At 35.1% G+C, this 20144-nt stretch overlaps 1 protein-coding gene across 1 annotated transcript in view; it reads left to right on the plus strand.

Moving 5' to 3' along the window:
• Window positions 1–20144, plus strand: part of LOC145259927 (E3 ubiquitin-protein ligase RNF113A-like) — a 136377-nt gene that overhangs the window by 66733 nt on the left and 49500 nt on the right. Inside the window, exon 8 of the mRNA XM_080117888.1 lies at window positions 7429–7522. Within this exon, the coding sequence (XP_079974014.1) occupies window positions 7429–7522 (94 nt within the window). The remainder of the gene's footprint in view (window positions 1–7428; window positions 7523–20144) is intronic.

A 20144-nucleotide genomic window follows, 5' to 3' on the forward strand; every position in this document is an offset into this window, starting at 1 on the left:
ACTAACTTTCAATACACCAAAAATTCCCAAAGAAATAAAAATCGGATACACAATAGAAAAAGTAGAACAATATATACCAGCCCCTCTGAGATGTTATAAGTGTCATAAATATGGACATAGCAGAGAAGCATGCAAAGGACAGAAAGTATGTGGAAAATGTGGCTTAAAAGAACCTAACCATACTGAAAGTGAATGCTCAAACGAAACAAAATGCCCAAATTGCCAAGAAAAACACCCAGCATACTCTAAAATATGCCAAATCTACACAAAAGAAAAAGAAATAGCCGAAATAAAATACAAACAAAACGTGCCCTTTCCTGAAGCAAGGAAAATAGCAAGCTCTCGAGAAAAAATAAACACTTACACAGACATTACAAAAACTTCAAACCAAACAAACCAAACCCAAAACCAAGACCTACTTAAACTAATCTCCGAACTCAAAAATCTAATTGAAACTTTAAAAACTAACCAAAACGAAAACAAGAAACAAATACCAGTATCTTCTAAAACTCAGCCAAATGATCTAAAACAAGTCCCAAAGAGCAAAAAAGAACCCGAACAGCAAAAACCACAAATAAACCGTGAAAGATCCAAATCACGTACAAGGACAAAAGCAGAAGATAAAAACACAATATCTGGAAAGATGGAAACAGAACGGGAAAACACAAATCCTCTTTCCAAAAACCAAAGAAAACAAAAAACAGAGACAATATTAATCGAAAATGAAAACAAATTTGAATTGATTGAAATCGAGAGCCACAGGAAAAAATCTAGCTCCAAAAACAGAACTGACCAGGAAGAGAAAATGGAGACTGAGGAACCAAGCAGTTCAAGTAAACACAAAACAAAAACCACTCAAAACACAACAAATCAATAGAATAATAGATATAAAAACCTAAACAAAAACCAAACAGAAAAAAAAAGGAAAAAAAAAAAATAAACGAACCTACTTATGGAAATGAATAAAAACATCACACAGTGGAACTGCAGAGGCATAAAACCAAACTACGAAGAAATCAAACATATAATAGCACAATATGACCCCAGCATAATCGGCCTACAGGAAACTCTTCTAAAAGAAACGGACACCATCAACTTCAAAGGATACCACATCTACAATCAAACAAACAGATCACAAGCAGATAATCGACCCACAGGTGGCACTTCAATTATAATAAAAAAACAGATACCACATATAAAATTACAACTCCAAACAAACCTACAAACAATAGCAATTAAAGTTACACTTCACCGACCAATAACTATTTGTTCAATATACATTCCACCTAAACATAAACTAAACAAAACCGAAATTGAAGATCTTATAACACAACTCCCCATACCTTTATATTAATGGGGGACTTCAACGCCCATAACAAAATGTGGGGAAGTGAGAATATTAACTAAAATGGGAAAATCATTGAATCATTACTGGAATCACCCGAAGTAACTATATTTAATGACAAAACACACACATACCTTCACCCAGGCACAGGAACGACATCAGCTATCGACCTAACACTATGCTCCCCCACAATATTTATGGACTTCCAATGGGAGGTACATAACGACCAGTGCGGCAGCGATCACTTCCCAATTTTTCTCAAAACCCAAGAACCTACAACAGAAGAACCAAAACCAAAATGGCAAATTAATAAAGCTAACTGGACTGAATTTAGCAAACTTTGCACAAATCTAATTAATCAAGAAATAGTTAACAAACCAGATCCTATGTTAGCTTTCACCAATACACTAAACGAAATAGCAATCAAGACAATCCCAAAATCTTCCACCAAACCACACCCAAAATCAACGCCATGGTTCACAATAGAATGTAAGCAAGCAATAACCAACAGGAAAAAAATGCTAAAACACTTCAAACAACATCCTACAAAACCCAACCTTCAAAAATACCTACAAGCATGAGCAAAAGCCCGCTATATTATAAAAAAAAAGCAAAAAAGAAACCTGGCAAAACTATATTTCCAAATTGAACAACAACACGCCATCAAAAAAAACATGGGAAATAATAAGAAAAATAACTGGAAAAAAACTTGGAACACCAATAAATAATATAAGTACACCAAATGGTAGACAAACTATAAACAAAAAAGAAATAGCAAACATAATCGCAAATGAATTCAGCCAAAACTCATCATCCAACCACTACTCCCCCAAATTCCAAAAATACAAAAACAACGCAGAAAAAGAAAAACTCAATTTCACATCCAATAACAAAGAATACTATAACACCTCTTTCACTATAACAGAACTAAAAAATGCAATTCATAAAAGTAAAGATACAGCTACCGGTCCAGACGACATCCACTATCAATTTCTAAAACACATGCCAGACACATCTCTCAACATTCTCTTACAGATAATTAACAAAATATGGTGGACTAACAATTTTCCAAAACACTGGCTCGACTCCAATATCATCCCAATTCCTAAAGCAGGAAAAGATCACTCCAACCCTACCAATTATCGTCCTATCGCCTTAACAAGCTGTATATGCAAAACAACAGAAAGGATGGTCAATACACGACTAATGTGGCATTTAGAAAAATATAACCTCATTTCTACACACAAAATCAAAATCAAGGTACTAATGACCAACTTATTCGGCTAGAAACATATATTCGTAACGGTCTAATAAGAAACCACCACGTGGTCTCAATCTTTTTTGATATCGAAAAGGCGTATGACACCACGTGGAGATATGGAATCTTGAAAGATATTCATAATATGGGAATCAGAGGAAACCTAGCAAAATTTATCCAAGAATTCCTATCCCACAGAACATTTAAAGTATGCTTAGGAAATACAACATCAGACCAACACACACAAGAAACAGGGGTACCACAGGGTAGCGTACTATCTGCCACCCTTTTTCTAATTAAAATCAACGGTATAATCGAAAATGTTAACATGGGATTCGAAAAAACACTATTTGTTGATGACTTTTCAATAACTTGCTCATCACCAAATATGCCAACTATTGAAAGACAAATGCAACATTGCCTTAACAAAATAGACCTTTGGGTTAACCAAAATGGATTTAAAATGTCCAAAAGCAAAACCACATGTATCCACTTTTGTAGGAAACGAAAATATCACCTTGACCCACAGCTCAAGCTAGATGGGCAACTAATACCAGTAGTACAACACACCAAATTTCTAGGGATCATTTTAGACAACAAACTAAACTTCAGGGAGCACATTAACAAATTAAAACAAAAATGCTTAAAAGCAATAAATATCTTAAAAATAGTATCAAAACTAGATTGGGGAGCAGATCAAGCTACAATGCTCAAAATATATCGCTCACATATCAGATCCAAACTGGATTATGGTTGTGCCATATACAGCTCTACTTACAAATCCTACAAAAACAAACTACTAACAATACAGAATCAAAGTTTAAGACTTAGCCTGGGAGCCTACCGAACTTCTCCAATGGAAAGCCTTCACGTAAAAGACCAAGAACTACCCCTGCACTTAAGATGGAAAAAACTAGCGTTACAATACGCAACAAAATTACAAACCCACCCCAAACACCCAACATACAAAACTACCTTCAACTTACAATGTACAAACTCTTATTCAAGGAAACCAAAAAGTATACCCTCCTTTGGACACAGAATTAAAGAAATAATACATCAAATCAATGAAAACCCCGACAATATAATTACTCAGAAAACAAACGACAGACCCCCATGGACATTACACAAACCAGAAACCGACATAACACTTACTACTTACAAGAAAAACATTACAAATAATATAACAAACAGAAGCAACTTTGGAGAACTAAGAGAAAAATATGCAGAATACATAGAAATATACACCGATGGGTCTAAAACTATAAACGGAACAAGCGCAGCATGCACAGATGGACAAAATCAGTATCAAATAAGACTGCCCAACGAGGCTTCAATATATACAGCCGAACTGCAGGCCATCAAAATAGCTCTCAAACACATCAAAGACATCAACGAACAAAAAGCCATAATATATACAGACTCGCTATCCTGTATCATGGCCCTTGAAGTAAAATCTAAACACCCTTTTTATCACAGAAATTATACAAGAATACAATGAAATAACCGAAAAAAACAATAAAAAAATTATAATAGCCTGGATACTAAGTCATATCGGCATTCCAGGAAATGAAAAAGCAGACAAACTGGCTAAAGAAGCCACAAACCACCAAATGGAAAAAATTAAAATACCACACACAGACCTAAAAAGAAAAATCAACGAATATATAGAAAACATGTGGCAAGAGGAATGGAACAAATGCACTGCAAACAAATTGCATGAACATCAACCAATAATTAAAAACGAAAAACAAAAAATTTTTAGAGGAAGAAGAGAAGAAATTGTACTAAACCGAATAAGAATCGGACATACAAAATTAACTCATTCCTACCTAATCAAAGCGGAGGAAACACCAAATTGCACACTCTGCAACTAACAATTAAACATCTACTGACAGAATGTAGAAAACACAAACACAAACACACTCAGAAGAAATATTTTAAAACAACAAACATTAGAAAAGTGTTCCAAGAAGTGGAGCCCCAACAAATCATAAACTATTTAAAAGAAACAAATGTATTCAAACTCCTATAAAGTAAACAAGTAAAATTCAGTTTAGAAAAACAAATCTCTTACAACTAAAACAATTTTTCAGAAAACCTAAAACATCTTGCTTCAAAAGATAAACTTTTTCAAGAAACTTAAAAATTTTTTACAAGAAACTGAAAATCTATTATATCAACAAAACTTTTTTGGCATTAAATGACTCTTAGAGGTTGAAATGCCGTTAAACAAATACACTCACTCACTCACTCCAAATGGTCACCTATCTGGTAATGGCTAGGCTCAATGTTGCTTAACTTTGATAATTTTCCCCACTCTTTATCTGTGCCTAAATCAAAACGTGGATTCCATGAACAAAGCTTCTTTCTTAGAACTGCACGCCTGTGGAACTCTGTTCCATCTGCCTGCTTCCCACCTGACTACAACTTGGATGTCTTCAAGTCCAACGTTAACAAATTCCTAATGAACCGCCCCCTTAAGTAAACACTTCATCAAACACTAACGTACTGTACTTGCAATAATCCTTATCCCTGAGTGGTTTCCGGGCCTTGATAAGTGGTGACCACCGTGTAAAAAAAAAAAAAAAAAAAAAATCTAATAATAACTGGTGTGTCAATGTGAATATGTGGCATATATAGAAGATGAACCCTGCTTCAAACTTAAAATATGTTAATTTTTTTTTTTTTTTTTTTTTTTTTTATTCAATTTTCACCCCAAACAAGGCACAGTGCCACTTTGAAGCAGGGGGCTACTATTAGGGAATTAATTAGCGGGGTCATTATGAAGGGAGAAGAGTAGAAAGATGTTTGTTAACATTACACTTGAACTTCTGCATATCATTGCAGTTGGGAAAGCAGAATCCCGGAAGGGAGTTCCAAAGACCCGCAGTTCTGGGGAAGAAACTATTGGAGTAAAAGGCTTTCTTGCACCTAGGGATCTCCACTGTAAAGGGATGAGACTTAGTAGCTTGTCGGGTTTGTCGGGGGTAGTTACGTCGGGGAGGTACAAGTGTTTGCAGTTCGTCAGAGCATTCACCATTAAAGTATTTGTAGAACAGGCAGAGGGATGCAACATCTCGTCGATGGGACAGAGGTTGAAGCCCAGATGACAGTTCAGGACCTATCAGGTTTGCGACTCTTTTTTGAACCCTGTCCAGGAGCGAGAGACAAGCAGCAGATGCACCAGCCCAGATGTGACAACAGTACTCCATACATGGGCGAATGGTTGCCTTATAGAGGTATAGGATACTGGCAGGCGTAAGTAGTTTTCTAGCACGGTAGAGGGAGCCAACCTTCCTTGCAGCAGCCTTGGCAATGCTCTCAATGTATCTATTCCAGTTCATATTCCCTGTAAACGTTAGGCCGAGGAGTTTAAAAGAAGTACTTTTAGGCAATGTGTTCTTGGCCATTGCTATTGGTGGTAGAGAAGGTTTCTTGTAGTTATTGAAGGAAACAAGCTTAGTCTTAGCAGCATTGAATGAGACCAACCATTTTTGTCCCCATTCCACTACGGATTGGAGGTCATCCTCTAGTGTTTCTGCCATTTTCTTGGATATGTGTTCATTTGTTTTCCCCTCATATCTGTTATAGAGAGTGGTGTCATCGGCAAATATACCCATCTCCGAAACAATATTATCAGGGAGGTCGTTTATGAATATCAGGAACAATAGAGGTCCAAGGATAGACCCCTGAGGCACTCCCGCATTTATGTCATATTGTTTGGATGTACGTCCGTCGAGGACAACTTTGATTTTTCTATTACTTAAGAAGGATTTAATTACGTTATGAATTCTTCCAGTGATTCCATATGATCTAATTTTCCTTAGAAGACCATCGTGCCATACCCTGTCAAAAGCCTTAGATATATCAAGGGCCACCGCTCTACCCTCCCCTGTTTTATCCAATGAACGGTATATACGTTCAGAAACTACAGTTAAGATATCTGCTGTTGAACGGGCTTGCCTGAATCCATATTGTTTGTCAGTCAAGAGTTTAGCAGCTGTTAGGTGCTGGACTAGGGCTTTATTAACTAAGGACTCAAATATTTTGGCGAAAAGCGGGAGGAGGCTAATGGGGCGATAATTTAGTGGGTCAGTTCTTTCACCAGAATTCTTGAAGACTGGTACCACAGAGGCGGTTTTCCAGCAGTCGGGAAAACAAGATTCGTTAAGGCATTTATTGTAAAGTTTGGACAGAACTGGAGCAACCTCGGCAGAGCATTTTTTTAATAGCACAGCCGGGATGAGATCTGGTCCACATGCTTTAGAGGTGTCTAGGTTTTTTATAATAGCATGTACCTGAGAAGGGGTGATTTTCAAGTCGTCAAGTGTGGCGTCTGTTCGCAGAGGAAAATCAGGGAGTGAGTGGTGTACCGAGTTCAGTGTGGAGTTTGAGGCAAACCGACTGGCAAGCAGATTAGCCTTGTCAGTTGCCGTGCAAGCAACCTCATGATTGTTTGTTAGTGGGGGAATAATTGACTGTCCATTATTAACTACGCTGTTGTAGATTTTCCAAAAATCCCGGGTTTCCAAGAAATGCCAAGTGTGTTCCAAGTGGAGAAATTGACATATACATATTGCAATATAAAAAAATATTATTGGCAAAGGGCAGAAGGACGTGTGATTCTTTGTTCAATCCCTGACCTTATAAATCTTTTCTTTTGATGCTAACTTGATTAAATATACTTTTCTATATCGTATTGATTCTTTTTGGAGGAATCTCAAATGAGAGAAAACTTTTTTGAAGGAATATGATGGAGCTGTGTCTTTTGTATGTCTGAACATTTATTTAAAATTTCTTTCCTTTTTTTTTTTTGTTCCAGATGGCGAAAACTATGAAATTAGCAGTGAAGATGAAGATTTACCCTTCAAATGTTTAATTTGTAGAAAATCATTTGTGAATCCGATCGTCACAAAGTAAGAATTTATACAAGTTTTGTATTTTTAGTTCTGTTTGAGCATTCGCCATTTTATTTTGTATTTTTTGAACTTGGCAATCTTATTGTTATATTCAGGAATCTATACTGAATTTTGAGCAAAAAAAAAAAAAAAACCTATTTACAGTAGAGTCTCCCAACCCTTTTTCTTTCAAGAAGATGTAGAGGAATAACCAAGACGAACATTAGTTGCTAGGATTCTGATGGGTTACTTCCCTTCGATTGTGAGACCTAGACAGTAGGAGGCGAAAACATGCTTTCCGCAATAGGGGGTCAAATCCAAGATGGCACTGTCCTAGATTCTCTACCTATCTTGCATGATAGAGATCATCCACATGAGAGTTGACTCAAGAACTTGAAGAGAGAGCCATGCTTTTACCATGCTGAGCGCATTCTGGTGTTGGTTAAATATTCCTGACATATTAAGATAGTTTCCACCCAGTTATGAGTTAATGAACATTTTATTGTTTTTTTTTTTTTTTTTGTCAAAATTGGAAATATTTTCAAATTTTCACCGTTACAGAATTTGCGTTTCTTTCACCCAACTCTTTTTAAGAAGAATCAACTTCAGGATTTTGCTTTCATTTTGATACAACCATAACTACAACGAGGGTCTCCATTATTTTCATCAAAATTGGAAATATTTTCAAATTTTCACTAGCTATGGGCAAATAGCCTTACTCTCTTGTGGATGCCTCGGCAAAGGCTAAGGGATTAAACCCTGACAAAAGTTCTGGTTTGTCCTGATAGGCAGGTGATGAAGCACTTTCGGGCAACACCTGTAGCTGTGCTGGCTACGACCATATTGGCTTGCATTTCCATCTAACTTTGTTGTAAGATGAAGTGGGGGACCATGGTAACTAAGCAAAGCTAGATCTCTTTATCACCCATTTGCATCTGGAGAGGCAATTCCAGCTTCGACTTTATAGCTACAGCAGATACTGCAGTGTACCAGACTAGATGCAGAACGCCATTAGACAGAAGGTTGCCATCAATATTGTTTTATCATTGTTAATGTATGTTCTTTACATTTATCGACGTATGTAAAAAAATAATGTTTTCACCTGAAATGTGTTGATTTAAAGGATCACCAATCTACTTATAATTTTTGTTATTTAAAAAGTGAACTGCATTTTAACTGAAGAATCTTAAAATAGTTAAGCGAAAACAGAGTAAATAAATATTCTAAGAGTAACTTAGCAGAATCTCTTTTGATTGGCATTTTGAGATCCAATTCAATAAATAAGGTTTTCCCATAATCTTGTATGTTTTGTGTGACTTGCATGAAGAGCGATTGTGATGATATCAACGGGTTCCTTTTTCTACACTAGATGACGTTATCACGCATACACACATAGCTTAACTGATTTGCATCAAGTATTCGTCTTGTGTTGTTTTATTGTAGTGTGATCATAATAGATGAACAAACATTTTACTCCCCTTCCCCCTCGCAAGGAAAATTATTTACTTAAAATAAAATCTGAAACATAACTACTTATAATTTAGTAATGTTTTTGAATGCCAAACATATTTATTTTTTTTTATTTTTTCAAATAAATTATTTATTTTAAGATTTGAGACCTTTTGCCGTGAAAAACATCCTTATCAAAATATTTTTTTTCTCTTTTTATATATTTTTTTTTTATTCGTTCCTTTTTTGAGCCATATTGTCCTTGCATAGATAGGAATCCATTCTGTTGGAATCAGTGGTCTGAATTTGGATGTCATTGTGTATTACATGTCAGTGTGTTACCAATGCACAAATGTGGATGGGATGCAGCATCAAACCCTTTAACCAAGCAGTTTTAAAGAGGAGTTTTTGTTGGTTTGACCATGCTGTGCACCGCAACACAGGAAAGTTCATTCAAAAAAGCTCCAGAACCACTCCAAGATTGTCAAAGATGCCTGGGAGGTCACCTAAAGGTGTGGTTACATGCCATTAAAGCTGATGTCAAACCTGCCTCTGGTCTACAGTGTTTGTGACTTGCTACTCATAACTATCTTGACTACTGTAAACTGTCATGTATCGTCTGCGTTCATTTGGGATGCTGCGTGTTTTATGGGAAGAGCAGGCTCAACCCACCCTAGGTGAATGCTGTCAAAATTTAAAAAAACAAAAAACAAAAAAAATGAAGTCAGGATTATGAGATAATAAAACACTTGAATATTGTCGATATTGAATAACAATTTACATGTTACACCATCTTGGATATTTTTTATTAATATTTAGCAGCAAGTTTCATATTTACTGATTTGGTATGCAAAAGATATTTTGAAAAACAGATTTTCTGAAGATTTGTAACCCAAATATTGTCTTTGTTTTTTGTTCATACTTTCTTTCTTGATTCCAGTTTTGCTGCATTATCATCATCATTCATAAATACCAACAATTAAGAATTTTTTTTTGAAAGTCAAACAACAATGTGTTTTGTTTTTTAAAAATAAATTATTTGTTTAAAAAATGTGAGATCAAAGGCAAAAATAACTTTGGATCCAAAGTTCCAATTTTTATTTTTAATTTTTTTAAAAAATAAAACATGTTTGACTTAAAAAGAAAATGTCTAAATTGTTATTCAATTATCTCCTTTAAAATTCAAATTGCTTCCTTGTGGGGTATATGCCCCATCTTTTCTGGGATAACTCTGGTTGCCCCCCCCCCCCCCGGGACATTATAGGGGTAAAATTGCTCCCAAATCATTCATCCGTTGATTCATTTGCACTTTTCTCAATAACCATGCCTTGGATTAGAAAAAAGTCTCGCAGAACATTAGTCATGATAAAAGTAAATTTTTCACTTGTGAAGGGAGACCCCTCATGTATGGCTTGTTTCTTTTTTTATTTATAAGATGGGGAGAAGCTGATTTCTTCCAATTAACTGGAGCATTATTCTCTTGTTTTTTTCACTGTTATTGTTATTTTCTCTTGCTTTAGTTTTTCTTTTTTCCCTTTTCTGTTTTGCCTTCCTTTTCCCTCTTATGACAGTTCTCTCTGAAAATGTTGATTTTGTCACTTCAAACAATTCATGAAGACAGATGACTTTTGTTCCATAAAGTAGGATTCCTCTGCATGCAGTCAGTGTTTTTCTCTTAATCTTGACCTTTGAATTGATTGGAATATTTTAGGAAAAACTTGTTTTTCCACTTCCCTCTCCATACTTTGAGGGGAGGGTTGTTTAAATTTCACTTTTTTTGCTGATTCACAGCATAAACTGGTGCAAACTAAAAAAATGCTTCACCAATAAATACTTCAATATATATATATATATATATATATATATATATATATATATATACACACACACACACACACACACACACACACACACACACACACACACATACATACATACTAGCTGTACCCTGCCACGCGTTGCTGTGGCTCAAATTGGCGCAATGGAAAAACTTCCAAAATGAGAAAATGCATGTTTCTTAAAGGTTTAATTTCCCATTTAGTATGGGTACACAGTTTTTGTTGTTCCATTTTCTTAGATGATATAGAGATTTTCTGGTTTGATGACTTTTGAACATGTGACATGAATTGTCCATGTGAAAAGCAGTCAGTGTGTAACTGTAAGCCACAGAATTGTAATTAGCTTTGTTGATGGTCATTGCAAACAACAATAAAATTGGAAAATGCAGTTTCCCAAAGTGTAATGGTGTATCTGGTGAAATCATAAGAATGCATGGAATGAAGATATATTCACCCGTGAAAGGTTATATTAAGATTGTTCTTTCTATAATATTGGTTGTTATTTTTTTATTTATTTATTTTTTTTTTTTTTTACTGCAAGCCATGTGCCATTTCAAAGCTTTGATTGGTTTATATTTCACAACATGATAATTAGTTCGCCAATTTTCAGTTGCAGTGCATGCAGTGGTATCCCTGGCAAATCTAGCTGTTGGATAATTAACCACTTTATCTGCTTCCACAACTGTGTCGATGGATTTGTATGTGACTATCTCACTTGGAATTTTATGTTGAATAATAGCGTTAAGTTTATGGACATCATTGTATTGAGCTGCAAGAATAGCTCGTTCACTCAGTCAAGTGGAATTTGTATAATTAAGTTGAATATCTGGAAAACCCTTTTTAACCAACTCTTTTTTTTGATGTTATAAAATTACAGAAGTTAAGAGTCAAAGATCAGTTGGCACTTTTACGTATCCAATTTCCCATAAATGATGCAAAAATTTCTGTGCGGATCAAACAGTCTGCAACTGGACACACATATTTTGTTTATTAGTTTAATGTCATCACATAGCACCAAAAAGTAGAGTATTTGAGGCAAGCATTTATTTCATCTGCTGGTGTTGATTCAGGAATTGCAGGAAACATTTGTCTGAAATCTCCTGCAAGCAATATTACTGCATTCCCAAATGGTCTGACATTACCAGCTAATCTTGCAAGGACCGACCAAAAGCTTCATGTGATTTTTTGCATGCCATTGTGCATTCATCGAAAACAATAAGTTTGCATTTTTGCAATATTTTTCCCCATACTGGATGTGATTTTTGAAAAATTGAATGTTTAATAGTAGTTTTAAAGTAGAATAAGTAGTTCTTCTACTTGCTAGCAAGGGCTAAGGCTATGTCATTTTGTCACCGAATGGCTGCCAAAATCAATTTAATTAGAAAAGTCTTACCAGTTACTCCTAGTGTTGTTCAAGGTAACAGTAATTTCCAGATAACTTCTAATCTCACAGTAAGTAAATTAGGTGACTATCCATGTTTTGACAATGCTGTATTCACTGTAATTAATTTAGGAGACTAAAATAGGATGAGGGATTACAGATGGACAGATAGAGAGGAAGATATATAGATAGAAAAGAGAAAGTGAGAGAGAAATAGAGAAGGAGATAGAGATAGAGGGATTGAGAGATAGAGAGAGAGAGAAGAGTTAGAAACAGAGGGGGGAGTTAAAGAGAGAAAGGGGCTCAAAGAGACATGGAGAGGGTGATAGATTGAGGGGGAGAGATGAATGTTATTAAGAGAGGAAGAGAGAGAGGGGGAGAGAAAGAGGGTGAACTACACTTCACCGTTTTTTTCCTCTATCAGTAGAGGAGAAATCCTTTGAGACCGAGGCAAATTTTATTTTTGTTACTATCCAGAGTACTCTTTTTTTCGGGAGCTAGAGTTTTCATACATTAGAAACTGACCGGGTTATCTGTAACAGTTTAATAAACAAAAAGATATTGTAAAACATGATGTCAACAGCTGGATAAAGCCAAGCGTTGCCGATGTAATAATAACAAAGCTATGCGAAAGAAATTATACAGTAAAATTTTAAATGTAGAAACAAAACATCAACAGAAAAAACCCCCCAAAAACCTACCATTCATTTGTATTTCTTATTAAATGTTTGTAGAAAATGTCATTTTTAAAATTTTTTTTATTTTTTATTTTTTTTTTGTCAAATAAATAAATTTTAAGCTATTTTTGCAATAAATAATAGCAAATTCGTTAATTTTTACGACTTGGCCAAGCATATTATAAACACCCCAACCTGCCTCTGTTAAAAATGGCCTTCGGAATAAACCCCTCCAACATCCCCATGTTAAGAACGACTTTCGAGGTTTGGGGGCTGTTTAATCTGAAAGCCGTTTTTAATATGGGGAAGTTAATTTTTTTTATAGTTTAGAAAAAGTGAAACAAACTGTTTTGTGTATATTTTTTTCTTTTGCAAGTATTTAAACAACAAACAAAACTGGTGTATATATATTGCCGAATCCCGGCAAGTAGTCATACTTTTAATAATTTTTTGTTATGCCGGGGAGGAACACGGAGAAGAAAGCAGGAAGGAAAAAAAAAAATAAAATTAATGAAAACAGATTCAATATAAACCGGAAGTATTTCCGGTAAGTCACCTCGACTTAAATTGAAACCGAAAATAAACGAAAAAAGATTTTTTAATATGGTAATATTTTTTATTTTTTAATATTTAAAAACACAGTTGGGTTAGATACAATCATTCTTGCAAAATATGACAAAAAACCCACTTGTAGATTTCTAGTTTAGTGATTTCAAACAAACCGGGCGTTTCATTTATATATATATATATATATATATATATATATATATATATAGGCAGGATTTTTTCTTATAAGCATATATCATTAAATAAAATAACCGTTTTTTTTTTTTTTTTTTTGTCTATTAATTCTGTTTTTGATCCTTTTCAACTTCCAAATAATGGTCTTCACTTTTGGCAGGAACTGGCATATGTAATTTGTTGTGAATCAGAGTACTTTCCAATCCTTCTGGATTCATGATCAGAGATAGATTATTCTGGTTTTTAACAAAATATATATATATATATATATATATATATACACACACACAAGTGGCAAAAAGAAAGTTTGCACTTGTAATTTTTTCCAAAACTGCAAATTTAAGCTAAATTTGATTGTCTAAAAAACTATACCTCATTTGCACAATGGAAAATCGTTATTTAACTGTAACTCTAGGACATTAATAATTAAAAATACAACAGGGACATAATGAATTAGTTAATATTTAGTAGCATAGCCCTTCTGCAATTTGACAGTCTGTAATCTTTTGGGAATTCCTTGAATTAGACTGCAGGAATACTCCGGGGAAAGGGCATCCCTCTTTTCTTTAATTTTTGTCTAAAGTTCTTCCAAATTTGCGTTTTTGATAGGATTGAGGTCTGGAGATTGTGCAGGCCAATCCAAACACGGAATATCATGCTCTTCCAGGAACCTCTTGACATTGCCAGCTGTGTGAATGGGGGCATTATCCTGCATGAAGATGGGATTATCATCCAAATTCCAACCAAAGTAGGGTAGAAAGTGCTAACATATTAATGTACTTGGTCGAATTAATTTGACCTTGCAAGTGAACTATAGGCCCTGGACCATTGGTACTAATAATACCCAACACCAAAACTGAACCTCTACCACCTCGCAGCATTGAAAAAGAGCACCTAGGATTAAATTCTTCGTCTTTCCTCTGACAGACGTACTGCTACCATCACTGCCTAGCCTATTGAACTTGCTTTCGTTGCTAAAAAGCACTTTTGACCAATATGAAGAGTCATGATCTTCATTGCATCTGATGAAGTCCAGACGGCGCTTTCTGTTCTTTAAAGAAATCATTGCCTTGTGTTTTGCAACATATCCTCGCAAATTAGATTCCTTTAATCTGTTCTTGAGAGTAGAAAGAGAGCACTTTTTAACAAGATTGCACTGTTGTTGGATTTGGGGAGCCATTTCAAATCTGTTTCTTAGGCTGTGGATTTTGATAGCATTGTCTTCCCTGTTAAAAGTAAATCTAGTATGATCAGATTTAGGGGCATCATGAACACTGTCGGTGTTTTTGGTGCTTTTGCAGTCTTTTGTACCATTTTCTCATCACATTTCAATCTGCGGACGATTTCTCGATTGGATAAACCAGAAAGGTGAAGATTAATGAGCTCCTGATGATCACAAAGAGAAAGTCGTGGCATATTGACTAAATGTTATGTTGTATAACCTGGAACAACAGCAATTATGATTAGAGATGCTTTGTTGCTTGTTGGTGGATATTTTAAACTGATTTAGGGACGATAATTTAAGCGAATTTGTTGTTGCGGACTTTCTTTTGTTTCCTCAATTTGAATTATTTTTTTTAAATTGACGTGAACACTATAATATTTCAATTAAAAGTCAAATATGAACAAGTAAAATTATAAAGGAATAAAAGGCGAATCCAATGAGGTATAGATTGTTTAAACGGTTACATTCAATTTAGCTTAAATTTGCAGCTTTTGAAAAAATTATAAGTGCAGACTTTTTTTTTTGCTGGCACTGTATATTCAAACCCAGGAAGTATCCAGAACACTACTGCAAGCATTAATTATAATAAAGGAGGCCCCCAGAGCACTACTAAAGCCAAATTTCTCCCTCCCCCCAAAAAAGATAAAATATTTTTTAAGTGAGGATTAAAAAAGTAACACTCAAGAGACTGTAGAAGTACTACTAAAAACACTAAATAAGGAGGCCTCCAGAGCACTAAAACCAAGTTTTTACTCCTCCCTTAGAATAGGAATTATTTTTTACGTGATCAGTTAAAAAAAAAAAAAAAAAAAAAAAACTCAGGAGACCTCCAGAGTGCTTTCTGAATACTATTTCTATTATTCTCATCATCTATAATATAAATCTCACCTGTCTGTTTAAATAAATGCCAATATTTTCCAAAGTCATCCTCCTCTTTTTGATTGACTAGCCTTAATTTAAACACACGTCACTTCCAGTTTGGCGATGGACGCAACAGCAAAGACGTCACTTTTTTTTTTTTTCCAGGTTCTTTTCCTTCTTCGTGGTACGGGTTTGAGCCTGCTTGCCTACCACCACTTTTTTTTTTCTCAACACACACCTCCAAACACCTGGGCAATGCCGGCCACCCAGGCTAGTATACATAGATAATATTTACAAGAATTGGAGGAAATTAAGTGTGTGTGTGTATGTATATATATATATATATATATATATATTTAAATAAATATTAACAATTATTTTATAACTATAGACACTAATGTTTCATGCTTATGCAATCATCAGTGTATGAAGTGATAATTACTGCTTGTCAGGAGATTCGAACCTAGTTACAAAATCACCCTTGACTTGGTAGGTTAGCATTCTACCTCAAGGACACCAGCAATTAGCACAAGAATTGAAGGAAATTAAGTGCTTATTGTTGCCAAGTCAGTGGGCATACATAGTAAACAATCTGAGAGTATTCAATGATGGGAAGTCGGAATATTGTATTAACGCTAACGTTGACTACTTTTTCTTAATTCCCTAAACAGGGACAAACTTTAATTTCTTAAAGGGGCTTGATAACTATAATATTTTAAAAATAAGTATTAACAGTTATTTTTTATATCTGCAAACACTAGTGTTTCATGCTTATGCAATCATCAGTGTAGGAAGTGATAATTACTGTTGGCTGGGAGATTTAAATGATTGTTGAAAGAAGAAAAAAGCAGGTGTCTCATAACTGTTTGTATTTTTTCTTTAACTTTCAATGGATCTGACTAGCAAGCAAGACATTCTATTCCCAGAGAAGGAATGCAGACCCCCCCCCCTCTCCACTTCATTTCTTGGTGCAGATGAAATTTCACTTCCTGCTTTTTTATGTCATCTAACTGTCCCCACTTTTCTCAGATCAAACTACTGCCCACGCATTCAAAACATTGCATGACATATTTTTCTTTGTTTTGATTTCTATTTCCCAAAAAGGTTATTTCCTCTCTAACATATGGCAATCAACTTGAATTTCTTTTTCTTTTGAACCAGGACATTAATTATTTCACAACTCTTATCTTATCGTATTTGGTTTAACGCCCATTTTACATGTTAGCATCTCTAGCTAGGTTTTTATTTATCCCCCTTTCTCTAAAGTCCATTCTCATAATTTCCTCTTGTGAAGTTTGGAAAACATTCTACAGTTCATGCCACTCAAAAAGAATAAATAGCTGCTTCCATCTATTTTTATATAGGCCTAAGGTGCAGATAACTTCCCGGTACTACCTATATTAGCGGAAGATAATTCATGGGTGCTATGTCAACACAGAAGTAGATACATCACCAAATAAATAAATTAAATTCCTTTCATCCATGTTAATTATTTCGTGAAATGAATTTTGACATTGCTCCTAAACATTTTATTTACTAAAACCATGTTTTTAAAAGTAGTAATCGTGCTTACCGTCTTTTTTACTCTCTCTCTTTTACTGTTTCTCTCTTACTCTATCTCTCTCTCTCTCTTTTACTGTTTCTCTCTTTTACTGTTTCTCTCTTACTCTATCTCTCTCTTTTACTGTTTCTCTCTTACTCTATCTCTCTCTTTTACTGTTTCTCTCTTACTCTATCTCTCTCTTTTACTGTTTCTCTCTTACTCTATCTCTCTCTTTTACTGTTTCTCTCTTACTCTATCTCTCTCTTTTACTGTTTCTCTCTTACTCTATCTCTCTCTTTTACTGTTTCTCTCTTACTCTATCTCTCTCTTTTACTGTTTCTCTCTTACTCTATCTCTCTCTTTTACTGTTTCTCTCTTTATCTTTTTTATTTTCTTTATTCTCTCTTTTACTCTTTCTCTTTGCTCTGCTCTTTTTCTTTGCTCTCTCTCTCTCTCTCTCTCTCTCTTTTTTTTTTACATAGGCATAACCACTTATCAAGGCCCAGAGACCACTCAAGAATAAGGGTTAAGAGTGTACAGTAGTCAATTGGATAATATAGTAATCGTTAGTAATGGAAATTTGTTAACTTAAGTGGAACGGCTCATCAAGAACTTGGACTTGAAGAGTGGGGGGAATTATTGATAGTGTTTTCAGTTAGACGGGTGTTTCTTGTGAAAGTTGGGTGAGGGGGGGGCCATAGATTGAAGCCCAGACGAGCACTTTCCATTAAAATAATGATAAAGCAAACTCGCAACATTTCTTCTGTGAGAAAGAAGTTGCAGGGAAGAGTAAAGGACATCTCCTACGAGGCTACAAAGTCTATGTTTTCTGTTTTAGTATCTCTCTCTCTCTCTTACTCTTTTTCTTCATCCTTTCTTCTTTTCTACCCCCCGCTTTCTTTTTCTCTTTCATTCTTTTTCTTTCTTTTGATCACTTTCTCTCACAACTCTCTTTCCATTCTTTTGATTTCAAAATAATCACTTCCTGATTAACTGCAGTAATACCCCTCCCCACCTCCCAAATAAAATAACTCCACAAACTAAAAAACAAGATTAAAAAAACATTGTAATTCATCTTTTATTTATCAACAATTTACATAAGTTCATTTCAATTAATGACTTCCTTACATCTTCTCATAAAATATTAGTATTGTCTACAAAGAGATTTTCATCTATTCATTTATTTATATGAACTTTATAATTCGCATATAATTATTTTGTGCTTTGTCCTATCGATTTTTTTCCCAATACAATTTGAAATCATTTTCCTCAATGTCATCAATCTGTTTCTTAGTGTCTGCATCTTAGCTAAGATTCTTAATTACAAATCAAACTCTTGAAATATGAATTGGTCTAACTCCTACTTATGAAATTTGAATTGATTCCTGCCAATGCCTGCCCCTGTCCAGAAATGACAACAATCACTTGAAAATCACTATCAATTACTATCATAACCACCAGTGACCGCCACTGGATGGCAGTACCATACAATGAATGACAATGTACAAATATTGAAGACAGGCCATTTAATTTCAGAGAAGTCTGATGGGGCTTGATACTGGTCATGATCGATAGTGATTAACAATGATCAAACGGAGGTAACCACCTAAAAATGCCAATGACCACCAGTACTCGCCATTGAAAACAGACAATTGAATTTTGGAGCAGTCTAATTGAAGTAGATACTGGCTATGACTGACAGTGAATGCTGGGAACCAACAATGAGAGTTGGAAAGGCAGCCAGTATTCACAAGTAAATGTAAGAAAATGCACTGTTTGGCACTAGCATTAATTTATCTATATATATAAAAGGCAAAATGTGTGTGACCATTTCGTGTATGTCTCGCAAAGGCTTCTTTCGCACGCGCTCCCGGGGGGGGGGGTTACTATCGCTTAAAACTGTTTATATACCCCCTATATAATAATATCTAGGATTTGGGAAGATTTATTTACGTCGACTTTTACAAAATTATTGCTATTTTGGCTTCTTACATGTTGATTCGACTTTTTCCTATAAAAAGCGAAACTAATTCACAGGCCACAACCGTTCTCGGCACAGCACCAGGAAACGTCCAGAAGCAATCAGCTTTGATCAATCTTCTATATCAGACAGTTGCTATTCAATCTGGACAATTGGGAGCTGCTTTCCCCTCCCCAACATCTGTTGGGGGGGAAAAACAGTCAAATTTAGGTAAACACAAACCCAAATGCTGCGTGACTTCTATTTGACCTTCTTAATTAGGTCAAATGGAAGCAGCAGAGTTAACTTTTATTGAACACGCCTGTTTTTATAGTTAAATAAATAAATTCAAGCCTGTCTACGTTGTATGTATGTCGCGGTGGTCCAATGGTTAATGTCGCACGTTTTTCTTTTTTCACACATTAATTTCCAACTCAAGGGTACGGGTTCGATCCTCATACTCACCTACCAAAACTTTTTTTAAAAAATTATTTACCCCCCCCCCCCGGAGTTTTGATTTACTTCAAAACACCCGGGTATCGCCGGTTACCCCCCGCTAGTCTATAATATAAATCTTACCTGTCTGTTTAAATGTATGTATGTATGTATGTTTGTACATCTGCCTAAAACTTTTGACAGAGGCAACAGATTTTCACAAAATTAGTATCATTTTAAAGCGCGACCCTTCGGATGACAAATATTGAAAAATTGGCTAAAAACATTAATTCCTTCACCCTCAACTGGGCACTTTTCTACAGGGAGGGGTCGCTTTTTTCGCTGATAGTTTTGAAAGTTATCCCCTCTTTTTGATTGACTAGCCTTAATTTAAACATTTGTCACTTCCGGTTTGGCGATAGGTGCAACAGCAAAGACGTCACATTTTTTTTCACATTCTTTTCCTCCTTCCCGATACCTCTAAACACCTGAGCAACGCCGGGCACCCAGGCTAGTTTAGAATGAATGAC

The sequence above is a fragment of the Euprymna scolopes genome, chromosome 35 (assembly GCF_053919585.1).
Source record: "Euprymna scolopes isolate OS-2025 chromosome 35, ASM5391958v1, whole genome shotgun sequence".
In the NCBI taxonomy this organism is placed as follows: Eukaryota; Metazoa; Mollusca; class Cephalopoda; order Sepiida; family Sepiolidae; genus Euprymna; species Euprymna scolopes.